Source organism: Eptatretus burgeri, chromosome 2 (genome assembly GCF_056783735.1).
Source record: "Eptatretus burgeri isolate ZD-2024b chromosome 2, Ebu_testis_v1, whole genome shotgun sequence".
NCBI lineage: Eukaryota > Metazoa > Chordata > Myxini > Myxiniformes > Myxinidae > Eptatretus > Eptatretus burgeri.
Window position 1 is genome coordinate 140922847 of NC_140962.1, and position 23984 is coordinate 140946830.

The following is a 23984-nucleotide window of genomic DNA, read 5'->3' on the forward strand; positions in this document are numbered from 1 at the left end:
AGAAGCTGAAGTGAATGTTGAGGATTCCGTGGTTATAGGTCAGAAAATGGTTGCAGAGTTCCATGCATCCCTTCCAGGTGGATTATATGCAACCATCTCATGCCCCAACAAGACAATGGAGCACTTACAGAAAGGAGTGAAAATTGGGGACAAGACGATCTTTGATCTAGAAACCATCTTCCTCAGGCTGCTGACTATTGGACAGCAAAGACAAATGGAGCTCAGACCTATCTTCCAGTTTGAGCTCTGCGCAGTACCCCCCTCACTGATTGATGAATATGGGTGCTTAAGGAAAGGCAACAAAGCACCACTGGCACACAAACTCTGTGTTCAGGCACAAAAGCCTCTGCAACCAGATGTTACCATTGTTGACGTGAGCCAACTTCTCCATCATATTGTCTGGCCTTTCAGGGGAACTGTGTCAGTCTTAGTTGAGTCCATCAAGACAAGGCTGTCTACCATTGCTGGTCAGATCTTGGTCTTTGACAAATATTATGATGTTTCTGCAAAGGACCATGAACGAGTGAGGCGTGCTGGCATTGGTTCCATCACCTATGACCTCACAATAAACACACCCCTGCCTAGTCGAGACACCATCCTGAAAAACAAGCAGAACAAGTTGCAGCTGTCCAAGGTTTTGAGTACCTATAACTTTGGTGAAAGAGTTACTGTGGAGAGCCGTAGCCATGGTGCGTTCAACCTTGATGAAGCAGACATTACAATAATCTCACACCAGCTCATGGCTGCTGAATGTAATGCAAGAGTGATACGTATCCTCTCTGATGACACTGATGTTTTTGTATTGATGGTTTACTGGGTTTACCAGCGCAATATCCAGGCCACAGTGCAGATGGAAAGGTGGGATGGAGCAATTTGGGATATCAACACCACCTGTGACCAGCTTGGCCCCAAGTGTCTGCAGCTTTTGGGAATGCACTACATCAATGGCTCAGATACCACGTCATACCCATACGGCAAGGGCAAAGTGTCAGCCCTGAAGACACTGAGAGCTGGCAACTTCCCTGGTTTGTACTCCGCACTTGGCGAGCTGAACGCAAGCCATGAACAGCTCATGGAAGCAGGGCGGACATTCTTCTGTGCCCTGTATGGTCAGCCAGAAGGTACCACGATGAGTGAGATGAGGTACTATATGTACACAAGGAAGTCTGGCAAGCCACTCAAGCTCATGGCATTACCTCCAACTGAGATCAATCTCTTCCTACATATTTTGCGTGCACATCTACAGACAGTACTTGCAAAATCAGCTGATCAACAGGCCCCACTTGAACTTAACATTACAAAATATGGATGGGACATCAGAAATGGAATCCCAGTGCCAGCAACTTCTGCTACTCCACCAGCCCCTTTGGACCTCATGGATGTTGTGCGGTGTGGATGCAAAGCAGAGGGGAAGGCCTGCAGTACTGCAAGTTGCAGTTGTCACCATGCAAAGATCTCCTGCACTTGTGGTTGCAGTGACAAGTACTTCAACCCACACAAGACTGTGGAGGACAGTGAAAGTGAAGTGGAAGAAGGGAGTGTCGAAGCAGAACTGGAAAGAGACGAGGATACGGAAGGGGGCGAGTAGAATGAATGGGAATGAACAATACGTAAGTTGTCTACTAGGCTCTATGTCCTCTGTTCTTAAGATGTCCAAAATGATGACATGACAATGTGTATGCTTTCTGATTATCAACATACTGTTATGAACCATTCATGACTTCACTTTTACATTGGTGTTGCATAATTTTCAGCAGAAAATAGTCATGGACATTTCATGTGAACCTCTATTTATTCCTGAACGTAAAAAATAACCCCAAAATTTAATTCCTCATGTTAAAATCATATGGAAAAGAGGTATTACACAGGATTATATGTGGACCGATTAAAAACTTAGCCCCATCGTCTGACCTGTAGCAGCCATCTTGAATTTATGCAAATTACAGGAGTTCCCCAAGGTAGCCACCCCGGCAACCAACCTGAATTTTATTAATGGACCCATGTTAGTCCAAAACAATCATAAAACCATACACTTTCCACATCAACAAGGTTGACAATGGAACACATAATAACGGCAAATGGACTATATGGCAAAATCCTCGATCTTTTCAACCCCCAATAAGCCACCCAAGTCCACCTCCTTCAAATTCCCTGCTTTCCTTCCTGAAAGTCCCTGTAATGTCCATCTTGTATTCCCCATGTTCCCACCCCATCCCTCTCCCTTCCACAGATCTCCTAATGTCTGTTCCCCACTGTTTTGTCCTTCCCACTCCCGCCCCTCTTGTCTCATGCCCCCCTTGCTGTGCGTTGTGTGTTCGCTCTCATACAAGCCTCGACAAGGTATACAAAAAATACATATATATATATATATATATATATATATATATATATATATATATATATATATATATATATATATACATATATTCCTGAGCCTCTTGAGGCTCATGAATTCCTCAAGGAGGATGAAAACAAGGCATTCTGCACCGCTGGTATCTCAGGGCAGGAAGCAGATTCCCAAGGAATCCCTCTCCCACCAGTGGCAGGTTTGTGGGCTCCATTACATTAAAGCTCACATCTGGCCTTGCTCATCCTGCCCTCTCCTGGGCAATATATAAATTTACATCAAGAAACCCACATTTATTCTTGAGTACAAGGTAAAAAAAAAAAGAGCAAGCTATTTATTTACCTGTACAAAATTGGCAGAAATACACAACTGACTGATGCAATGAATTCATGTTTAATGACTGTTATGGATTGTAAAATGTTCTTTGTCCAAAATAATATCATGAAAGATATCTAAATCAACATGTATGAGATTTGCCACAAACCTTCACAATGACTTTCAAGCTGTGACTCCTGACATGCTTTGGTTTCCTGTGTATCCACATGTGGAAATGTATCAGGCTCAGTCTTCACTTTTTCTAATAGTTCTGAAAGAAAAGTACAGATTGTAAAATGTTGGGACTCGTGTGTCATCAAACACAAGGAACCTCATATTTCCTGAGTCGATGATTCATAAAGTGAAGTACTCATGCAGGAAATAAATCGGTCACACTTATACCAATACTCCAGTCCCAGGCCAAGTATGTTGTTTTGTATAAAACCAAACAAGTTGAGGCTAAAACAGAAAACAAGCTACTTGCCTGATGACGAGCATCGCCAACCAGTTGTAAAGCATTACCAAAACCAAGGTCTCCAATGAAAGAAATGCACTGGCTTAACTGGATCAGCAATTTATCAGCATTAACTTGGCAGTTGAGAGAAGAAAAAAAAGATAGTGAGAAGATGAAACTCCAAATTTTTCAAGCCATGAGTCTAAATTTGCCAGTTTCCCTTTCAAAACATACACTGCATGAGAAAACCTACAGATAATCTCCAATACAACACAACACATCCCTTGTAATAAATAGCAGGACACCGTTATGGCAGATTATTTTTGGTTAAAAATAATGGTTTCCTTTGCGAAGAGGTGAACGGGCCGATGACAAATTGAGTTGCCAGAGTGGCTAATAATAATTGGTCTCACCCAAAGGGGTTGCGAGACTGTTGTAACGCGTGTGTGTGTGTGTGTGTGTGTGTGTGTGTGTGTGTGTGTGTGTGTGTGTGTGTGTGTGTGTGTGTGTGTGTGTGTGTGTGTGTGTGTGTGTGTGTGTGTGTGTGTGTGTGTGTGTGTGTGTGTGTGTGTGTGTGTGTGTGTGTGTGTGTGTGTGTGTGTGTACGTCTATATTATACAGGGTGCGTCAATAAAAGTTAACCACTTCAAAACTTTAACCGAAACATTAAGTAATAAAACAAAAAATTAACTCATAAAATGAAAACCAAATCATGGAGAAATGAAACTAGTTATGTGTTAATGCGCTTTTAGTTGAGATGCTCGATGTGAGCACCCCCACGCACACAACTTGCATTCACACTAATTGCAAAGTTTTCAATGACCTTTCTGCAAGTTTTAATGGTTACTGTCTGCCCATAGATCAGGTTCAGATCTGGGGTGTTCCTTGTAGACATTATCCTTACAAGCTTCCCAGAGGAAAAAAAAATCCAGCGAATGGAGGTTGGGGTTGTGTGGTGACCATTCATTTTCCATATGCAAATTGAGAACTCGTCCGAATTTTTGATGCAGGAAGGCAATCGTTTTGTTCGTTGTATGTGGGGTAGCACTGTCTTGCATGAACCACTGTCACCGGAAGGCTGCAGTGCTCATCAATTGCTTCAAGTCTTCGTAAAAAGCGCTGACAATCGACCGGTATCATTCTTGATTGATGGTAACCATTCTTCCGTTTTTGTCTTCAAACCAATACAGCCCAAATACACCTCTGTAGCTAACAGCCACAAAAGCAGTGACTTTCCAACCCTCAAGTGACTTCTCTTCAACCTCATCTGGGGCATAGACTGCCCCAGAAAATGTTGTTGTGTGAATAGACAGCACCATTGACATGAAAGTGTGCCTCATCACTAAACCACACCGCGAATCCATTTTGGGTTCGCCTCCATCTTCTGCTGCAGCATCTCCACACATAGCGACTCGTGCTGCTTTATCCCCATCGGTCAATTTATGGGCTGTTGTGATGTGGTGAGGAAAGAGGTTTAAATCCTGTTTCATTATTCTTCAGATACTGCTGGGAGTGAGACCCAGTTCAGCCGATCTTGGTCGATGCGATTTCTTCGGACTTTGCATGACTGACTCACAAACTCGTTCCATGTTTCCTTCACACCATACACTTCTTCAGCGACAATACCTTCCCTTGATAATGTTGAGAATCGTCCCTTCACTTTTGAACTTTTTCACAAGTTTCCAAATGGCTGGCTTGCTTGGCTTGTTTCTGGGATGCACTCCATATTCAGTAGAGTACCTCATCTGGACGGAAGCAATTGATTTGGTCTCAAAATACCACTTGACAATTTTTACTCTTTGCTCTGTAGAAAGTCATTTTTTCTGGAGAATACTTTGGTTATGCTTGAATGACTTCTCGACAAAAAATAAAAATAAAACTCCTGAGGTCACTCTCACAAAACAAAAACAAAAAAATGACGAAAAGTACAAAGGTCATTTGAAGTGGTTAACCATTTATTGACACACCCTGTATTTATGGTTTGAAATTCATATTTTCTCTGAAACTGCTTGGCCGATTCATGTGAAACCTGAAATATTGAAGGGACTCCCTATGGAGAATATTTCATTGACAACTCAGTCATCTGTCAAAGGCCACATGGTGTGGCAGCCATATTGGATTAAAGGGAAAAATTTTGACTTATTCTTTCTTCTCCGAAAAAAATATTCTTCTTCGAAACCGCTCAACGAAAAAAAAGTAGATGCTTGGCGTATGTCATCAACTCACAGTGGGGTATTCAAGGTGATAACGATGACATCATTGGTGAAACGGTATTACAGCCATTATTCGTTGGATCAAAATGTTCAGGTGAGGAATGGGAACATGCACCTTGACCTCAAGCCGGAGCAGCGCGTCGCTGCATCCACTTTCCACCAGTACTCCAGAGGCCTCCTTCTAGCCATCCCACAGGCAGATGTCTGACCCATCCCTGCCTCCTTGAGATGCTGATCAACCTGCTGCAACCACGAGGCATGTGGTTGGTCCATTGGCCTCCTCCACTCACAAAGCTCCCTCACTGAGAGAACCTGGTGAGAAGGATAAGCATCAGGAAAACGGGCCATATGTCCATACAGCCACACCTGACGCTCACGTACTCTGCAGGTAACAAATCTCATTTGAGTCTCTCTCAGCAACCACTCGTTTGACAAAAAGTCCAATCAGCGATAGCCAAGGATTCTCCAAAGAGACCTGGTACCGAAGGAGTTAAGTCTCCTTCTCAGATCTCTGGTCAGAGTCCAAGTCTCACATCCATAGAGCAAGACTGGAAGCACCAAGGACCTGAAGACTCAGACTTTCATCCACCTACACAGGTACAAACAGCACCACACCCCATACTCCAGTGAATTCATGACTCCCCAGGCCTGACCCAGACACCTTGACCTCTGGCTCACAGCCAGCGAAAGCATGAATATCACTGCCAAGGTAAGTGAATCTGTCCGTGACCTCAACATCCTCACCACAAGCAGGTACAGACAAGATAGCAACATCCAAGATGTTATTGAAAGCATGGATCTTAGTTTTGACCCAGGAAACCCGTAATCCTAGTGGCTCAGACTCCTCATTCAGCACCGTGAGGACCCCTAAAAGGATATCTAGAGTCTCTGCAAAGATGACCGCATCATCTGCAAAATCAAAGTCAGAGATCTTGACATTCCCAAATGATGCACCACAGCTTGATCTCCAACATCCTCCCCAGAATCCAGTCCATAGAAGTGATGAAAAGTGTGGGGGCCAATGCACACCCCTGATGAACTCCAGTAATAACTGGAAATTAGTCAGAGATGGAATCACCACATCTCACAGCACTCTCAGTACCAGAGTATAGTTCAGACATCAGATTGAGCAGTTTTGGTGGCACCCCATGAAGACCAAGAATCCTTCAGAGGGCATCCCGATTCACTGAATCAAAGGCTTTGGAGAGATCAACAAAGGCTGCAAGCACAGCCCCTGCTGAAACTCTCATCAGCGTTCGTTAAGGACCCGAAGAGCAAGGATATGGTCAAATGTTAACCTCTTTGGTGTAAAGCCTGACTTCTCTGGGTACTGGTGCTCAAGCAGATGATGGCGAACCCCATCAATAATTATCCGAGCAAAGACGATGCCCGGCACTAAGAGCAGCGTCACCCCTCGGTGGTTGTTGCAGTCCTGGCGATCACCCTTCCCTTTCCAAAGAGGGACAACAAGGCCCCTCTTCCAGTCAGTCGGGATGATACCTGTGTTCCAAAAAGTGCACAGAACTGCATGCAATGATACGACTATAGAATTCCCACCAGCCTTGAGAAGTTTGGCATGGATGCCACAGATCCCAGGAGCTTTACCCCATTTCAAATGGTTCACAGCAACCTATGTTTCCACCAACGAAGGTGGCTCACAGTTGATTGGAGGGTCAGCAATAAAGATAGTAACACTCCTGACATCAAACTCAACAGTTGGTGGGTCAGCCTGGTACAGCCGCTCAACGTCAACAGCCCAGCGGACCTTCACTTCTGACTCCTCTGTCAAGAGTCCACCACCCTCCGCTCTAACTGCAATACACTGAGGGATGGACTTGGAAGAACGCAATGCACGAATTCCCCTGAAAGCAGGGAGAATCACTTGACCACAGGTGATGCTCTACCCCCTCACAGATTTTTCACACATAGGCCTCCTTGTCCACCCTCAGCGCACATCCAGTTGAACGTCTCCACTCCATGAACAGATCAGCTCTGCCGTTAAGCCTGGCCCTGCGACTGTTCAATGGTATGTTGTGTCCCTTGATAGATAAAATTGTTCTTTGCCCAACAGTGAGTTGCAAGACATCCACCGGCAACATCCAGGATGGTAGCCATGAAGGCACTCCACAACTCTTCAGGATTCCCCAAAACACTCAGACCCCCCCAAATCCCCACTCAGCCTGTTCGCAAACTCCTCAGCTACCCTCTCTTCCTTGAGCTTGCCAACATCCAGCCAAGACTGGGATGGTACCATTCTACTACATTGAAGCTGCAATAACAAGCCTGTGGTCACTGTTGAAGAACACTCCGATAGACCCTGCAGTTTTGGATCATGCTCCAGCGACCATTGAGCACATGGTCAATCTCCTTTGCCACACCACCAGCGTTGGAATGCCAAGTCCAGCAATGAGCCTGTGGGCATTGAAACCATGAACCAGCCACTCTAAGTCCATGACTTCTTGCAAAGTCAAGGAACTTAGTGCTATTCTGGTTCACAGTTCCAGACCCATCGGAACCAACACATCTCATAACCATCCCCATCAGTGCCAGTCGATGCATTGCAATCCTCCAAGATGAAAAGAGTATCTCTCCTGGGGCACTGGTCAACCACAGAATGTGTCCTTCATGGTGAGATAATTCGCCTCAGTCAGAGCATATTCAGAGACCAGGGAAACGACACCAATGAGTGATGAATCCTTTATCTCAAAATACGCTCATTGACCAGAGTTTCCTCGATTATCATTGGAGCAGGCTTATTGGACACAACTACAGAAACTCCTTGGACATGGTAACCATCAAAGCGACCAGATTATTAGTAAGTGGTAACCACCCACCATGGATCTCACCACCATCCTGTTTCTGAACCTCAGAGTGCTGAAATACCGATGTTCAAACGCTTGAGCTCAGATAATCATAGAGACAGTTGATCATCCTCTCTTAGAGATGGGACAATCCAGGCACCCACCCGAAGGGACCGCTTCAGGTTAACGCAAGGAGACCGCCATCTGTTGGACGACATCTCAGCTCCACTCTGCCACACATTTCCGCAATCTGATCCAGGAAGTTTACCCAGTGCTTTTTCTCCCATCAAGGAATGGGGGTCCCAAAGGCTTTGCCCCAATCCCATCATCCAGTGAGCTGCCCTGAAAAGGGCAGCAGCACAGGAGGTACTCCCATGGAGTGGGTTTTCAGTTTTCTTTGCATTTGTTGGTTTTGTGGAATGAAGTGTTTTACGGTGGCCGGAGTGCAAATCTTGATAACCAACCTCCTCAAAGAAGTAGCCCAACTGCAGGATGTCTGCAGACACAGTTGGGCATTAGATACGGATGGCCGTTGGCTCACAAGGAGCTACTCCGCCCTTTGACAGGTTTTGTTTTTAATCCTGCTGGGTGTCCATATCCTTACACCCTCCTCACCAGGAAACCTGGTGGAGGAGACAGTTTAGTCTTCGACAGCCTGACCATTAAACAGGTTAATGCAGGTCCACATGGTACCTGTAAGCAAGTCACAGATCTAATCTGGCCTGACCTGACAATAAAATCCTTATCCCACACCGAAAAATACCAAATCAAAATCCTTATCCAAAAAATCTGAAACTTCCTACATCTGATCCATGACCCAAAGTGAGTGAAGAATGAAATTTATGACATCAGTCACATGGTCTGGTGGCCATATTGGATTGAAAATAAAAACATCAAAAATCTTTTTCTCCATAACCGCTTAACAGAACGATGTGAAACTTCATACATATGATCAACTATCCAGGAGGAATATCCATCGATTGGGACCATACTCGGTCGAGAGCATTGGTGCTGCCTTAGCATTCTCCTGGGCTAATGGGCACAATCCTGGACAGGTCGCAATTCTGACGAAGGATGCTCGAATGGCTCAATTATCCCAGAAAGCTGTTTTGGTGACCTTGGAAGGATGACAGACTGAGTCAACCGCACCTGGTATTAATTCAACAGAGGAGGAGGATCTGATCCCACCACCCTAACCATGAAGCCAACACCAGGCATAAATGAGGAATATAGTTTGCATCCAGATCTGGATACGAGAATTATTAATATTTTTATAAGTGATTCTTCACCATTGAGAGATAGGGCCAAAAACAACATATCGAATGATATTTCAAAAATGTATTGGGCCCGATATGTTCTCATGGATCAGGCATTACGCGGCGGAGGTATGCACTCTACCGGGTGCCCTTTTAGTAGTAACATTATACATCAATTTGTGGGAATGTCTGACATGCCCGTTTTTGATGAACTTGTGGTACCTCGAGAATCGGCATCAAATGTTAGTAGTAATACTGCTATCAGTAATAAAGCATCACTGTGTGTGCATCATTGATGAGTGACAGTGATGAGTACTTTCGGCTTCATGAGCATTACAGATATAATAAGAATTGCTCTAACTGTCGTGTGATTTATCCAAGTTGATATCCACTCTACAGAGATACTGCGGTCATCCTGTAGTCTATCTAACCTTTTAAAGCCCGGTCACACCTTGACGTTTTAGCCAACGTATGCCGATTTTTGAATTTTTTTTCTAAAACGCTGGCACATGTTGAATACGTTATGGGTAAGTTTTGATAACATTGAGAGCACGCTGAAAAACACTGCCATACGTCATTGTACGTTGGCTTTAAACGTTGTACTTTTTGGTTGTCCTCAAATTTTTGCATGCTTGAAATTTCACGACGTATGCCGGCGTATGACTTACACGTTCCGCTACGCTGGCCACAAGTTGTATGCACGGTCTGCGATCGTTGACAGACGTCAACACATGCTACTTGTAAGTTAATCATAAGTTGAGACACGCCGAGGTAATGTTTAGCGTACCCGAAACTTATTTCTAACCTATGATTAACGTGTTGTTGGCACGTTACGCGATCGTTGCCACACATCGACAGACGTTACTTTTAAGTTACTCATAGGCTGAAAGACGTCGGTATAATGGATCGTCCTTGCGTCAGCGTCCACGGCCACGGCCAGGACACTTATTTGCAGCATTCTTCAAACTTTTCTTCGGCATGACGAGGATGTTCACACTTCGATGTCTAGCTTGGCTATGATTCCAATTGTCCATCGGCAGCGTCTATTTAAAATAGTCGAGTTTGAGCGTTTTAACACGTTCAGAAGAAACGCTTCAAATTTCCAAACCCCAGCGTCAAAAAACAAAGGCGAGTGACAGCAATTTAAATCGTTCATTGTAAACAATGAAAATAGCTGAGTGGTACCGTTTAAAAGTCGTTGAGTGTAAAAAAATCCAATTGTTGAGCGCAAGCGTCTACTTTCAATAGTGGAGTTTGAGCGATTTAGCACGTTCAATAGAAACGATTAAAATTTCCGAGCGCCAGCATCAAAAAACAAAGGCGAGTGACAGCAATTTAAATCGTTCATTGTAAACAATGAAAATAGCTGAGTGGTAACGTTTAAAAGTCGTTGAGTGTAAAAAAAAATTCCATTGTTGAGCGCAAGCGTCTACTTTCAATAGTGGAGATGCAGCCATTTAAATCGTTGAGTGGCAGCCTATGAATAGCAAATCCTACGTCACCGGCAAAGATAAACTGCCGCACGATATGGATAAGTTAGGCTATCGTTGGGCATAGTTTGTGAACGCCGGCTACACGATAATTATTCGTTAGTATACCGTATCTATAAGTTATTGAAGCGCTCTATGCACATTATTAGTTCATTGTGAATTTGTCCAACCCGTTATGAATAGATATAAATCGTAAAAACAAGCCATAGCTCATTGTTGAAAAAGCCCCATAAAAAATTAGCCGCGAAGAACTTCAAACAATGGTGAAAAGATATCTCCTACCCGTGGACACGTGGACGCAAGGACGATCCATCATAACCCACACCCTCCCCCTCACACTCACCTACTACTGCCAACATGAACAAACTACTACTAATACTAATACTTTTCTGATACTGCTGACATGGACATCGACTCAAAAAGGACTCGAAAACACTGTTGGGTTCCCCTTTTATGAGCAGCATTTTTATATACAAATTCCCAAAACTGCTGGGAACACGTCTTTATATGGCAGTTGTAAGCTAGAAACACGTAAAAAAAAATTTTTTGTCGACCGGAAGACGTCATTGGAATACGTCTACATACGTCGATGTGTGTTGGGACGACGTAAAGAATTGGTTCAAAGCACGTCAAACATAAGTTAGAAATTAGTTTCGCGTAAAAAAGACATTACCGCGACGTGTTTCAACTTATGAGTAGCTTATAAGTAGCCTTTGTGGACGTGTGTAAGCGTCCACATATCGTGTGTAAAACTTATCCACATCGCATGCGGAACGTGTGTCATACGCCGAGTACGTCGTAAAATTTTGAACATGTTTAAAATTTCTTGACGTACTCTACTTACTACGACGTATGATAGTGTACCTTAGCGTTCTACTCACGTATACCAAACTTACTCATACCGTATTTGACGTGCCCCAACGTTTTAGACACATTTTTCTTAGGTCGGCATACGCTGGCAAGATCGCCAAGGTGTGACCGCGATGTTGACACTTCCATTTCTACGGCAGTTATGATTCGAATCGTTGTGCGTCAGCCTTTTAATAGGCTACGTCACGACATAGTCAGCGATGCGTGCAACGTGATATGCCTAAGTTAGACTATCGTTGGGCATCGGTTGTGTAGGCCGACAACAGGTTCAGCATTCGTTGGTATAAGTTATCTATAACACAACGAAACGTTGTGTCCGTTACCAATGTGTTATACATAAGACCAAGTCGCTATGAATACGTCCGAATCTTTAAAAAAAAAAACATCAAAAGTTCAACGTAAGCCAGCGTTTTACATACATTTTAATACGTTGCCATCGCTGGCTAAAACGTCAAGGTGTGACTGGGCCTTTACATCCATCCAGTGTGAATAACGTGCTGGTCGTGGCAGGCCACATCATACATGTTAGTTTTTTAATGCTGCACAATAGCATGTAAAAGTATTATGGGAGGTCATAATATTGCTGTTATAAATTGATTCATTGATTATTACTCTCTTGAAACGATTATAATCTGTCATTGTGTATCTTTCAGATACCGTTGATGTATACTGGTTAGTCATTGTTTTTTGGTCGATTAACCTTGCCCATTGCAAAACTCCTTGTTAATAAATCGTTAATCTGATTAATGAATGTTGTTCCGAATTGCCTATGTGAGTCTTCATTTGTTCAGTCGGGAGGGAGGGGAAGGGGTGGGGTGGGAGTTCGGAGGGAGGGGAAGAATGTGGGGTGGGAGGAGGGAGGGAGGGGTTATTTATTTATTTGTATGCAGCCAGTGACTGGTTGGCTTCATCATTTTTCGAGGGCGCGGCTGTGCCGCTGGTGCAATGCCCCCTGTTACCAGTAAGCAGGTACTCATTTTCCCGAAGGATGACAGGCCAAGTCAACCCACCTAGTGTCAATTCAAAGAAACGACGGTCTTGGACTCAAGACCCTAAGATCTTAAGCCAACACCAGGCCTGAGGGAGGGTGGGGGTAGGAGGACTAGGGTGCATCAAACGCCCCCTTTTTGCAAAAGTTTGAAAAACATAACGGCGATAGGACAGATGTGTTCGAATTCATGAAAAAACATTTCTCATTTTTTTTCAGAATTTTCGGTCATCATCTTGGGGGTCCACATCAGGGTCAAAGTTCAGGCACGCAGCTCCTGTGCATTTTTCAGAATAAGTGTTATTTTTCACTGTATAGTGATCAAAACTTGTGTCTGGTGGTGAAATAATTCTGACATATCAATGTACTGCTCCTTTGGTGATGTTTGTAAGATGGTTGGCTTGTAATTTGTTGGCACAGTTTCCCGGAAAATGGTATTTTTTCCCGGAAATTGTGTTTTCCCGGAGAATTTGACACGTGGCAGATCATGAGTGTAAAAGTTTGGACGATTTGGACAGTTTGGACTGTAAAAGTTTGGACAAAGGAACTTGGACTATTGCCTATTGGGCGCTTTGGTACAGACTTCGGAAAGCCTCACTTCCCCAAGGACATTCACCTGACATCTAGCCTATTTGACTTTGTCTCAGTTGATTTTGGTTTGTGTTCCGAGAACTTGAACTGGACGATTCATTCTTAACGTATGAAGTGAGTGAGTGGGCAACACTTCCAGCCTATGTGGATTCAAAATCTAAAACCAAAGCACTCAATGTAACTAATGATGCGGCTGAACGTCTAAAACTCGGAACGGACTGTCTCGGTGCAGCTAGGTCTGAAGAACACTTTCAGAATGTGCAACAAGTCACTGAGAATGACAGAAAAGATAATCTGAATCTCCGGAAACGCTTGAAACTTGATCATTAATGATATTATACGAGTACCTTGATATGAATACACATAATTTTGGGTAATAAAGCCGTGAATTAGACAGAACCGAAGCATTTGTTACTATTTTGTTGTTTTTTTTCTGGGAAAAATCACCAGTTTCCCGCTTCTCCGGCAAATTTCCCGGAAAATTTGATTGGCTCTATATCACTGGAACATCACCAAAGGAGCAGTACATCGATATGTCAACATTATTTCACCACCAGATACAAGTTTTGATCAATATACAGTGAAAAATAACACTTATTCTGAAAAATGCGCAGGAGCTGCATGCCTGAACTTTGACCCCGATGTGGACCCCCAAGATGATCACCGAAAATTCTGAAAAAAAAATGAGAAATATTTTTTCATGTATTCGAACACAACTGTCCTATCGCAGTTATGTTTTTCAAACTTTCGGAAAAAGGGGGCGTTTGATGCACCCTAAGGAGGACGTGGGAGGTTTGAGTCTGGAGGGAGGGGATGGTGAGGTTAGGTATGGGTGCATGGATATAGAGGGGAAGGAGTGGGGTGGGAGTCCGGAGGGAGGGGAAGGGGTGGCACGAGGCGTGGGGTGGGAGTCCTGAAGGAGGGGTGGGATGGGAGGAGGAAAGTTTGGGTGAGAGTTTGGAGGTAGGGGGTGTGGGGTGGCAGGGAGGGAGGGGAAGGGGTGGGGTGGGAGTCTGGAGGGAGTAGGGGGTGGGGTTGGAGGAGGCAGCGGAAGGGGTGGGAATACCCAGCGTTGCACCTTTGCTTGTAATCAATAAAGCTATGAATAATGGCAATGTATGCGACAATCAGGTGCATAGATGGCGAGACTATGCGCTCTACCGAGTGCCATTCTAGTTCTCTTGGTCATTGATCAAAAATTACAAATTTTAAATAACCAAATATTTGGGTATTTAAAATGGTGGTGGGTAATTTTGTAAAGAAAAACAAAATATATGGTCATTAACTCAAACCTTCATGATGACGATTTTCAAGCAATGAAGGTTTGGAATCTTTTAGTTGTGGGACATCCATGCATTCATCTACATCCACTTCATTTTTCACTTTCATCTTCATAAATGAATCTGGAGGGAAGAAGAAGCACCCTTTATAAATACAGGTAGTCTTTGGTAAAACACCAATAACTCAACATGTGAACGTGTCCTGAGCAGCACACCTCATGTAACAAAACAAATGCTTGCTGTGGTCATCCCAACAATGTGGCAGTTGGGCAACAAAACAGGCCAAACGAGGCCCACAAGACAACAAGGCCCAACTCTCTCCATCCTGAAAACCCCAACACCACCTCCAAGGATGCATGCTTTCTTAAAATAAAACTTCCTCATTAAACTCACAAAATCTATGCTTAATGTGATCTCCACTCTTGTTCCTCTTTTCTTGCACTTGTATCATGTCTACTGGAGATGTTTCACTCCAGGGCCTCAATAAGGGGGAGCACCACGACCTCATCAAATTATTGCTCGTACCCATCCTGACCTGTGATAATTTCTACAAATGTCAGCTTACATAGCCCAACCCTCTTACTTTCAGATTACTGCGCTTCCTCGCCTTCTTTGATTATTCATTATTTTATTTGCTCACTTTGTCCAACTGTGCCCTCACTGCCCCATTATCATTCAATTACTTTTTTGTTCTATGTCGACACTCTCTTATCTTCCATGCACCTAGACCTTGTAGAGAACATGGGTACTTTACTGTAAAGGAGGTGTGATGCAAATCACTTTAGCCTCAAAACCAAGGTATTCCACAACACAATGTTATTTGCTCCTACATGTCCTGTACAGATCTTTAAGGTACATTTATGAAAACCACCAAAACATGACACCCATACCTTAGAAGCTGTTAGCATCTCCCACGATTTAACCAGTTAGCATGGTTTAACCACCCAAGTTAGTTGGATAATCAAAATATGCAGGGTGTCCACAAATTTCCGTTGCTAAATGAAACTGGTACAATAGAAAAACGAGAGGGGGAACACTCGGGAGAGTGCAAAACCTCCGCCGCCAATACTGCTGGGTCACTCAAGTGAACCTTATATCTTATTCATTAAATATGATGTCAACAGTGCTGACAGTTATAGTTCTTTTCTCCAACATTTATTTTGGGGGGGGGGGGGTTGGAAATCACTTAAAACATGTAGAAATGCAAAAAAAAAGAAATCGAAATTTTGTTGAAACAAAAGTTGCAAAAATGTTTTTTTCTCTAACAATTTTTTTTTGGTGGGGGGGTGGAAATCACTTAAAACATGTAGAAATGCAAAAAAAATTTTTTTTTTCTCTAACAATTTTTTTTGGGGGGGGGGACCAAGTCCAAAATCTAATGGCATGATCCTTGGACCATAACTAACCCCCCAACCAAGTTTCGTCGAAATCCGTCGAGGAGTTTTTCCGTAATACTGTTCACAAACAAACAAACAAACAAACAGATAGGGGTGAAAACAGTAACCTCCTATCTTCGATGGCAGAGGTTAATAATGACATGGGATAGAATGATGTGGTTTCCTGCATTTGAAAGAACATTTCTCAAAGTTCTATTTACTTCTCGTTCATTTGCTGCCTCTGGCACTGCGTGCCTTGAATGTGTGCATGGCATCATTAAATCAGATTACCCAGGCATTTTGGAATGCAATGGTCAACCCAGCGTCAGAAAGCTGGATCTCCATCAAAGGTCATGGGTCTTGCAGCAGGACAATGACCCCAAACACACTTCAAAAAGCACCCAGGAATGGTTCAAGACAAAATGCTGGACTGTTCTGAAGTGGCCAGCAATGAGTCCAAATCTAAATCCCATTGAACACCTGTGGGGAGATCTGTAAACAGCAGTTGGGAGAAGGCACCCTTCAAATCCAGGAGAACTGGAGCAGTTTGCACAATAAGAGTGGGCCAAACTGCCAGGAGAGAGGTGTAGGAAGCTCATTCATGGCTATAGGAAGTGTTTGACTGCAGTTATTTTGTCCAAAAGGCAAAATATTTTTTGGTTTGCTTCCAAATATTAAGGCTTGTTATTAATATTTCTAATATCTGTTATTAAGGCTTGTTATTAATATTTCTAATATCTGTTATTAAGGCTTGTTATTAATATTTCTAATATCTGTTATTAAGGCTTGTTATTAATATTTCTAATATCTGTTATTAAGGCTTGTTATTAATATTTGGCTTGCTACCAAATATTAAGTCAGGGGTGTCAATAATTTTGTCAATGCCATTTATTTTTATTTTCTGATTTAAAAGGATATATTAAGTTCTGAATCAAAAACAAAAGGTTCTGTAACATTAACGGTGAAATAAAAAATTGTGGAGACCAAATATTTTTGTTAATTTCAGCTTATTTTTTGAGAACATTGTGAGTTATTTGAAAAAAGTGCAAGGGTGCCAATATTTTTTGCCACAACTGTGTAATTGACAGCATCTGGAAAATCGGAGATTGGCCCTATGAATGGGTAATATCGGAGATCGTTACAATTCCCAAAGCTGCTGGATCACAGGAATGCTCCAAACATCGGACGCTCATTTTAATGTCATGCATCGAAGATTCTGTTGGATAGCCTCAGGCAAAGAGTGAACTACTATTTGAAAGAAGTTATTGCTGAGGAGCAATTTGGTTTCGTGTATGGTAAGGGCACCACACACGTTATGTTGATGTTGAGAGTTTTGATTGAAAAGGTGAAGGGCAAAAAGAAGAAACAGTTATGTGCAATGTTCATCGACTATGCCAAAGAATTTGATAGCATCCAACACGAAGCGATGTGTTTATTAGAACTTGAAGTGCCAAAACGTCTAGTTTGGTTGATTAGATGCTTGCATACAAAGGCAGTTGGAGCTGTTCAAGTAGACAAAGGACAGACAGAGAAATTTCATTTCAAAAAGGGAGCACGTCAAGGTTGTTCAGTCTTCTATGCTTTTCAATGCTGTTGGTGAGAGGATTTAGAGAGATGTGAAGTGTATCTTACCAGAACGAGTGGGATGGTGGTCATGACATTTGGAATCTATGCTACACCAATGATACTCCCCTCTTGGCCAAATCAAAGATGGAGCAGGAATTGATGGCAGAGGAAGTCAAGTTGAAGAGTGAGCTATTTGGCTTAGGTATAAACAAAGATAAGATTCAAGTTGTGGTTTGGAATGTTATAAGTGGAGAAACATGCATAGTGGTATGTCAGAACTGACCCCAGAGGAGCGTAATAAATATCTTGGCTCAGTAATATCATCAACTGAACCTATGTCCATGTAGATTAGGATAAGACTTGCTCTGGCTCAAAGTGTAGTTCGTGATTTGTCTGCTGTTTGGAAGTCTCAATGTATTGGAACAGATTTGAAAAAAAGGTGAGTGAAATTGCTCATTTGGAGTATTGTACTTTATGGCTGCGAAAGTTGGACTCTTACAGCAGAAGATGGAAGGTGTATTAGCACTTTTGAAGAATGGACTTGGAGGAGAATGCTGAGTGTCCTGGATGGAGCATAAAACAAATGAATGGGTTTGTGGTGGAATGGGAGTTCTGACCCCCCCCCCACCCAATCCCCTACTGTTACTATTGTTGTGGGCTGGGGTTCAGAGGCGATAAACGACCACTAGGTGGAGCAGTAGAGCTGTCTCCCACCGAACACCCGGAATTTAGGTCGTGACTCTCGGACAACTCCGAAGGTCATGGGTCCCTTAGCAGACCGTGGACGCCAATATTTTGAACACGTGGCGTAGGATAAATTGTCTCGATCTCCAATATACCTAAATAACCATGCAGACGAGCTACCGGGGAAACCACACCCTCGGCCGACTTTGTCCGAACCGAGTCGCTGTTACCGACTCGGATCCGGCGTAACAGAGCGGACGTTACCAAAGCCGGACCGGACAAAATGAACAATTTATGGCACCAACGGCCTCACTAATTCTCAATATGCACCATGTTGGGTCAATGGGAGAAAGCAGAGAAAACGAGCTGGAACATTTAACATGGGAGTTTATTTATAAACAATAATTGGGGAGGAGAGCACACAAAGAGCATAGTTATCCAAATAAAAGAAATGCAGGCAATGTACAGTGAGTGAAAAGCACTTAACAGTTCTACTTAACAGACTGGCGCCACACACACACACACACACACACACACACACACACACACACACACACACACACACACACACACACACACACACACACACACACACACACACACACACACACACACACACACACACACACACACACACGGTGGCCGCGGCCTTTATTTGGCCCTTCAGCTCGGGAGGGAAAGGCGAGCTGAGGGCAGTGGCCTATTCTTGCACCTGTCCGCCTCGTGCGGTCTGGTCGAGCTTGTCCGGTAGCGACTCTCGAACCCGCCGCCAATGCAGCACCAAGCACCAGGGACCAGGAATGACACAATTGGCGCCAGCCAGCACGGGAATGGACCAGATGAGACGAGCACTCGCGGGTGGATGAGAACGCCAGCAGGCAAGACGAGACTTCTTCTCTTTCTCCTTCTTCCTTTTTCTTGACGGCTCGCCACCTAATCTTATGCTCCCCCTCCCCCGCAGGTCGAGGGAACCGCTCTGTGGGACTCGCCTCCGGATTGGACGAGGGGTTGTCAGGCGACTCGTGGCCGCCCCTCATTGGTCGGGCCGAACACTCCATCTGGCTAAGGCGGAGCCAGCCCTGAGGTGATGAGCTTCCCTGATTGGACAAGGGGTGGTCCGGTGGAGGGGCAACGAACACCCTCTCCCCGTGCATGTCTGAGAACCCAGACGAAACAACCAGGGGAGCACTTTATTCTCCATCCACCCTTGTAGCGGGGAGGGGCGATCTCGGGTCGGCTGTCAGGCCGGCCGCCGTTGATTGGACGAGCTCGCGGTGGGCGGAGGGAACCTCACCACTGTACGTGACATGCTGCACATGGGTGATGGATGGCGATAGTGTGAAAACGAAGGATGATTGAAGATGTAAAAAACCTGACTATAAAAGTAACTCGTAGCGCACACATTTAATTAACCCATTAGACAGAAGGACGGGACCCTGACTATAAACACATACTTATCGAAATAACTGAACTGTGGGGCTGCTGTCTGTTTGTGTGCAAATGGCTTCCAGATTCGTAACACTATTACTAAAAGGAGATGCATCCGTGAATCACATGAAGAAGCAGGACCTCGAGCTTCAACGTAACAGTTCCTACTGCCATAGAATCACAAAAATGGTGTCGTTGGAAAACTCAAAATAGGACCGCACGTCCTGAGGCTCAACTGGATCAGGAGGAACAGTCACTCCAATCCCCTGCAGACTCCCTTCGACCTTGATCGTTTTAATGCCCGGAACAAACTTTGGTATATCACGGGTGATGAAGGTTGCGGTGAAGTTTCATTGAAATTGTGTGTGTGCTTTAGGAGAGAGCAAAAATCTATTCAGGGTGCTCAAACCCACCCCCCCCCCCCCGACAAAGATTTTTTTTTATGGCCTGAAAAAACTTTGGGACGTCACGGGTGATGAAGGTTGTGGTCAAGTTTCATCGAAATCGTGTGTGTAGTGTTGTTTTTTTAGAAATATAGAGATGAAATACCGAATTTTTTTTGGTTGGGGGGGGTTAACCCCCCCCCCGTCCACCCTCACCCCCCATGAGTGCAGATTTTGATGCAGTCACTCAACCTTTGTTAGGCATCAGATATGATGCTTCTGGCCAAGTTTTTAAAAATCGTGTTTGGTTCAAGCGTTTACAAAAAGAATGCTGGTTTTAAAAGCCTGTCGTTCCAGGATTGAGGAAGAAGAAGAAGAAGAAGCAGGAATAGGAGCTTACTGCACTTGTTACAATGGTAACATTTATTCTTCTACGACAGCAGGAACCAAGGAACCATTTAGGACACAGAAGGAGCACCCAAAATTATGTAGTAATACTTATTGAAGCAATATAATGTCATGGTTTTGGAAAACTTACCCTGGGGGAGAGCATACATGGACACGTCGGTGACCCAGGAATCAGTCGTTTCATTAATCTTTGGATATATAGCCCTTGGTCCCTTGCCAAAGGGTTGTTTCGGGGGCATGCGTTGGCTCAGCTGTATTTTTCCAGTGTAATGTCTCACCCCTCCCCCTCTGTTACTTTCAATTTTTCCTCCTTCACACCATCGTTATGTTCAATCTCTCTCTTACTCTCAATCGTCCCTTCTTCACCCCATCAGTCTTACCTTCGGCTCCACAGCCATTAGGTCGTCCCTCGGTCAGGCGGAATTCCTCCCCGTGTTCCTTCCATTCGCCGCATTGCTTTATATGGTACATTCAACCCTTCTGTGGTCATTAACCCATCAGGAGCTCTCACATGCATGTTCATGTCACACCTCATATGCATGTTCACAACGCTTGGTGCTCGTCGTGGCCTGCGAGGTGTGGCGCTTCTCGCAGACGTGGTACAGTGCAGAAAAATATGAGTGGGCGTTTTGCACGCATGTGGAGGGGGGGGGGCTGGGGACTTCTTTGAAAGTTTCCTGGAGAGAGAGAGAGAGAGAGGAGAGAGACAGAGACAGAGACAGAGACAGAGACAGAGACAGAGACAGAGAGGACTCAGGAAGAAAGCGGATGTGAAGAAGAAGCAACAACAGAACACAACGTAATTTGCCAGTCAGCGAACATTCGTGCCTTGAAGGAGGTTTATGATCAGGGTGAGAAGAGAAGGCAGAAGCAAACGGGACAGGCTCACGCAAGCAGAGACAAAGAGAGCTCCTGAACAGATGGCTCACAGAGCAGAAAGGCTGAGAGAAGCCGAAGGGCTGAAGTGCGCGGGACAAGCTCACACGAGCCAGGTCAAAAAGAGCTCATGAGTGGAGAGGAGAGGAGAGGAGAAGACAAAGGAAGGTTTCACGAGCAGTTGATGTCAAGCTTCTGTGGGAAAAGGACACTCCTTCCCCGAACGTTGTCCTGCCCTCTCGATCCTGTCAGCCACGAAGGACGAGGAGGGTAAACAGCAGCACCTCATCGATGGGAGCCTGAGGAGGAAGAAGCTGAGACAGAGGAGGGCAAGTCGCATATCTAGCTCGCACATATCTTGCATGACGGAAAGGACTTGCCTAATTGGTCTGGGAACCTCAGGAATGCAGTGTCCCAATCGTGTCGTATCGCCGCTGCCCATCTTCCCCATCCATTTCCCTCCGCATTGCCTTGTATGTATTTGTGTGAGGCAAGGGAGGAAAGAAAAGACTGCTTTTATTTTCTCCATACTTTACTTTTATTCCATTTTCAAGTTCTTGTTTTATTCTCCTCCCCTGAGTGAATGATGGCCAAGTAGTTTGTGAAAGATTTAATAAAAAGAATACGTGTTATGGTTAAATCTACTCTTATGTGACGTTTTGCTTCTTGCTTATAAATACTTGCTTTTAAATGATTGCTTGCTTGTGTGTTTGTAAGAAATAATTGTTTGTTGTTATTTCCAATCTGTCTCGGTTATCTTTTCCTTTATTGGTCCAACGCAGTGTGTATAGTTAGACGGGAAGTTGCACCACAATAATTTGCTTTCTTAGCCAGCGCACACTCACTAACGCTCAGCAGTAATCCGAGTGTGCGCTGAGAGCATGTGACCCTAATTAATCGGCCGTCCACAGGAAAGGTATCAAGCAAAGTAGTATAATCCTGCCCAAATTGGCAGCGTCAATCGGCGTTCGTGGTTGCCTAGCAACCTGCCAGTGCACAGAGTTATCTGTGCCTGGCGGCCTCAGAACCGGGTGTTCAGGAAGGACCCAAGTGCTCCCATATACATACATATATATATATATATTTATTTATATATATATATATATATATATATATTTATATATATATATATATATATATATATATATATATATATATATATATATATATATATGTGTATATTTATATATATACAAGCCGGTAGGCGGCATGGCTGATCGCTCTGGATGGAAAGCTGGCCAAAGCGACTAGCCGATATTCATGTACATGCTATCAATCAATTTAGCACAATAAATATGATTATCACAGCCCTCTTAGTTTGCGCCCAGAAACCCACCTTGTGAAATTTCAGGCACGTTTCAAAAGAGACTCCAACAAATGGCAGCCCCGGTAATTCCATTTATCTATTCGCTAAAGATTTTATTTTTTTAATACGATACTGTAAGACATTCTCCTTGGGCACAAAAAAAAACAAGTCCCTTTGAGGTCCAATTTCGGAGGTACTGATTTTTTTGTGTCGTCCACAATAAGTGTACGATGTACGATAAAGTATTTTAGCTGTTGCTAAGCAACGGAGGTGTGCATTGCAACCATTCATTTTTGTGTACATGCTCAACACATTGTACACATTTCACCCAAGTTTCATCAAAATCAGACCTTTTCTCTTTGAGATATTTGCAATTAACCGTTTCTGAAATGTTTGACATGTACTCGCCCAAAACCTATCTCCTCCTACAAATATTTTTTGTTAGGGCTGCAAATTGGCATGAAGGGAGCTAGATACATTGCGCACAGAACTCTAAGCTTCGATTTTTTTTTGATTTTTTTCGATTTTTTTGACCACTTTAAAGAGCCGTTGCCAGGGCCCAGGGTCCCATATTCGAAAGCACACGATTCCCAGAAATATTGGTCCTACCTACCAAATTTAATTGGAATCGGTTGAGTGGTTTAGCCCCTAGGCTTGACCAAGGTTTTGTGGACAGACAGACAGATGGAAATGTCCAGAATAAGGATGCTCTAAGAGCAGCCAATATATACAAAATTTTTTTTTTTTTTAAATGTCAGTCTGTGTCCATCCGTCCGTATTCTACACAACTCCAAAACAATGAAACCTAGCGGCCCCAAACTTTGCATGCATACCAAGGGAACTTCAAGGTTGTGCATGAATGAAAATTGGGCATTTGGGTTAATTAAAAAACCCCTTTTGAGGATAATTTAGGGGGTGCTCATCACAAAAAAAAACAAAATAAGCCTTAAGGTGCTGTCACACCTTGACGATTTAGCCAGCAATGGCAACGTATAAAAATGCATGTAAAACGTTGGCGTATGCTGAAATTTGGATGTTTTTTTTTTAAGTTTTGGTCATATTCATAACGTGTTGGTCGTATGCATAACATATTAGTAACAGGCAAAGACAACAAAGTTTCGTTGTCTTATAGATAACTTATAGCAATGAATGCTTAGCCTGTTGTCGGCGTTCACAACCTATGCCCAACGATAGTTTAACTTAGGCATAGCGCGCTGGACATATCGCCGACGAACACGTGGCGTAGCCTTTTAAAAACCTGCCGCACGCCGATTTAAATCATAACTGCCTGAGAATTGGAAGTGTCAACATCGCAGTCACACCTTTACAATTTAGCCAGCGTATGCCGACCT

The 23984-nt window shown here is 43.8% G+C and overlaps 1 protein-coding gene across 3 annotated transcripts in view; it reads right to left on the minus strand.

Moving 5' to 3' along the window:
* Nucleotides 1-23984, minus strand: part of LOC147033349 (uncharacterized) — a 92564-nt gene that overhangs the window by 47945 nt on the left and 20635 nt on the right. For 2 of the 3 annotated variants that reach the window (XM_085871589.1, XM_085871590.1), the window contains one exon: nucleotides 2832-2933. In XM_085871589.1, coding sequence (XP_085727715.1) covers nucleotides 2832-2933 — 102 coding nt within the window. Of the gene's footprint in view, nucleotides 1-2831; nucleotides 2934-14617; nucleotides 14729-23984 lie in introns of all 3 variants that reach the window. The other variant, XM_085871588.1, reaches the window with a different exon arrangement.